Source organism: Gavialis gangeticus, unplaced genomic scaffold, assembly GCF_001723915.1.
Source record: "Gavialis gangeticus isolate Ggan-Ray unplaced genomic scaffold, GavGan_comp1, whole genome shotgun sequence".
Lineage (NCBI taxonomy): Eukaryota > Metazoa > Chordata > Crocodylia > Gavialidae > Gavialis > Gavialis gangeticus.
In genome coordinates, this window is record NW_017728995.1 from 25,332,463 (window position 1) to 25,336,013 (window position 3,551).

General features: G+C 50.2%; 1 protein-coding gene across 1 annotated transcript in view; it reads left to right on the forward strand.

Moving 5' to 3' along the window:
• The window catches only part of TTC14 (tetratricopeptide repeat domain 14), a 27,097-nt gene that overhangs the window by 278 nt on the left and 23,268 nt on the right, over positions 1-3,551 (forward strand). The window contains exon 2 of the mRNA XM_019503042.1: positions 1,164-1,339. Coding sequence (XP_019358587.1) covers positions 1,164-1,339 — 176 coding nt within the window. The remainder of the gene's footprint in view (positions 1-1,163; positions 1,340-3,551) is intronic.

Here is a 3,551-nt window from a genome sequence, read left to right on the forward strand (position 1 = left end):
GGGCGGTGGGGGGGGACGCGGGGGCCCGGCTGCGGCGTGGCTTGGCCGCCGCCTCCTGGGGATTTGGAGCCTGTTACTGTGGGGCTTGGAGCTTCCCCCGCCCTTTCTCTCTGGGCCCCGTGGGAAGGGTGCGGTCACATTGGAGAGCCATGGAAACGGTTCGGGGCTTGCGAGGAGAGAGCCCCTTCTATAACATGGGCCTGTTTAGTCTACAGAAGGGGGGGGGGTTGTTGCAACCTCCAGCTCCCTGCAGGGGGGTTGCGACAGGGATGGAGCTGGGCTGCTTTCAGTGGGGGTGCATGACAGGACAGGAAGTGAGGGGCTCACGTTGTAGCAAAGGATTTTTAGGCTGGGTGTTAGGAAAAACCTTGCTAGGAGGGTAGTAAAACACTGCAATGGGTTATCTAGAGGGGGGGTGGGATCTCCGTCCTTGGAGGTTTTTAGCCTTGGCTGGGATGATGTAGTTGGGGCTGGTCCTGCTTGGAGCAAGCGGATGCACTAGATGTGACCTCCCGCGGGCCCTTCCAATCCTCATGTTCTATGACGTTGCACTTGACACTAGTTAATTGTGTCATAAGTTGTGACAGCTGCACATCCGGTCGGGTAACAGTGTGAGAAGACCAGGAATAAGCCACAACGTTATTCTTCCAAAATTGCATTATAACTCTGTGGCTCCTCTTGATCACAAAACTAGTTGAATGTGTGGCCAGGTGCCCCCCTGTGGCTGGCAGCCCATCGGCTGATGGGCCTCCCAGCCATGGTCCTCACCCCAAGTGCTGCTGTGGCTGCAAGTCCCGTCAGCTACAGCTCTGGCAGGGGGAGTCCAGGATGGTGATGCCAGGCTCCTGCACCCACTATAAGGCATGGTTGTATCTGGTACTGGATCCCACAGTCATACCTTCTGCCATGCATGTGTGGCATTGCAGGTGTGACTGTGTAGGTTGTGCGTTGGATCCTATTGCACCTTTACCTGAACTTCTAGAGGGGCTTTTAGAACAGCAGTTTCTGTGTTGCTGCTCTCTGCTGGATTCTTTCCAGTTTCACTACGTCTTTTTGGAAGTGCAGTGTCCAAATTTGGATGCAGTACTCCAGTTACTTAAATACGTAGTTATGCAAAATGAAGGACAATTTCTAACCATGCTGATTGTTTTAGGTGTTTTGTAATATGTGAAGAGAGGGAGGAATGCTAGATTTGTCTGTCTTTCTTTTTTTAGGAAAGACAGGAGAATTGATAACATTGAGATACAGCAATTCATTGCCAAAAAAGCTGATATCCTTTTTGCTTATTCATGGAAATCAAATGCAACAGCCATTTCGGAACTAAATGAAGAGAATGAAGGTAAAGACCATAATTACAGGTGAAGAGAAACTCTCTGGGAGGCACAGAGGGGGAGAACCCAGTGAAGTTCTTGTGTAAAATAATTCATTTTTTAAACATGGTATTTTTGTTTGAAAGTTTTGATTATTTAAATCAGGGGTGTCAAAGATATGGACCATGGGCTGGCTCTGGCCCATGGAGCCCCGTCATTTGGACTCCTGGTGCTGCCGTTGGGTCTCATAGGAAACTGACAGGCCGCACCCAGCACATGCTGAACCAGGTGCAGGGTCCAGGACCTGTGTTGGTTGCATGCAGTGCCCGCCGTGGCTGCTCTGGGACCCATGTTGCATGTAGAAGGCAGTACTACGGTCTGATTTGGCGCATGGGCCAGCCCTACTTCGTTCATTTAGATGAGTTTGACCCCACTAGTTTAAATGTGTCCTCATCCAAGCAAGCATTTCCTAAACTCATGCTATCCTGAATTCATCAGGCATAATCTTTTATTTTACGTAACTGGGCTTATACTCCAAAAGTGAACAAGTACTGTGTCACTGTTTTCTGCTGAAATAAACTTGAAACAGATTATTATCAAATGTGAACAGGTAAATGCTTCTGAGCAAATTATTTGATTAATAGTATGAAAATGGATCAGGAATACAAGAGCCATTTCTGTCAAAATAAAACTGCTTTTTCAAGAACAGAGAGACCAAGAAAGGTCTTGACCCCTTAGCACACTGGTACCTCTAAGGAAACCCCATAAAGTAGTCAGCCTGTTGATGTATCTAGGTATCCTGAACATGTTTGTAGAGTAAAATCTGAAATCAGTCTTAGAAGTTCTTTGTACTTGTTGAAATTTCTTTTTCCCCAGTTTTATCAAGTACAGCATATCATCTATGTGATTTCCTATCCTGTTAGTCTTTTAAAAAGCAGCCATGTTGCAAGTTTACCAGCCCACATGTTCATAAGCCTCTACCTTGGTGATAGTGAAGTTATTTGTATCCAGTAGGCTGGTGAGCATAATTTTACAAAATGTAGATGTAGATATATTTTATATACGTGTGTGTATTCAATTGATTTGTTCCCAAAATGTAATGATTTTAGATTCTAAAAAATGCATATGTGTATGTATTTGCTTTACTGATATTTAGCACTTTCTGGGGAGAAACATGAAAGCTGTTCAGAAACTCGCAGCAACATTTGCCAACTGTTAGGATGGGCATATTTACAGTACAGGAACAGATAGATATTTGATACTCAGAATTTTAAACGTGAGCTGTCAGCGCAGGGGTGGGCAAAATACGGCCCACGGGCCAGATCTGACGAGTGGTGTGTCTTTGTCTGGCCCACAGCGAGTCCCTTGGTTCCCTGGCCTAGACAGTTCATGCAGGGTGTGTTCTGCCGGCCCCTGGGTATGCAGCAGGGCTAGGGTAGCTCTGCGGCTGGAATGTCTTTCTAGGCAACCCAGGTGGTGGCGGCTCCTTCTGGCTGCTGTTGCCACCAGAACCAACAGGGACCCACAATGCACAGCTCCAACCCTGCACCAGCTCTGAGCTCGCTTGCCCAGGCTCAGTAGTAGCGGCTGCCTGGAGCCTGCATGGGACTGCCCTGCATCTACACTGCCATAACTGCTGCCTCTGGGCTGCCTAGTGGGGCAGTGCTGGCAGCGCAGAGCAGACACAGGACAGCCCGGTGCAGGCTCTGGATGGCTGCAGCAGGGAACTGCTGCCAGCAGGAGAGGGAGGGGCTTCTTTTTGCCCAAGCTGAACATCTGTTTCTGTTCTACACTGCTGCTGCTGAGCCTGAGCGGGTGAGCCCGGAGCCGAGGCTGTGCAGCATGGGTCCCCGCCGGTATGGTATGGCTGGGGGCAGCAGAGATGGCAGCTGGAAGGAGCTGCTGCCATGTGGGCTGCCTAGAAAGGCAGTCCTGCTGCAGAGCTGCCAGTGGGTGGCAGAATGCTCCACAGCCGGGCGGTGCGGGGTGGGCCAGGTCAGAGCTGTGCCCAGGATCTGGCTGATATGCTCAGGTGGGGGTGAGTCATGCAGGGTGCTCTGGGGCTGTGTGCTGCTGACCGTGGCGGGGAGGCACTTCAGGGCTCTAGGCTGTTGCGAAGTGGGGCAGGTGCTGCCCAGCTCAGGGGCACGCTCAGGGTGCCATGCATACCCCACCACACCCACAAACCCTCCCTTGCAAACCCCACAATCACAACCTCCACACAATCACACACCCAACAAA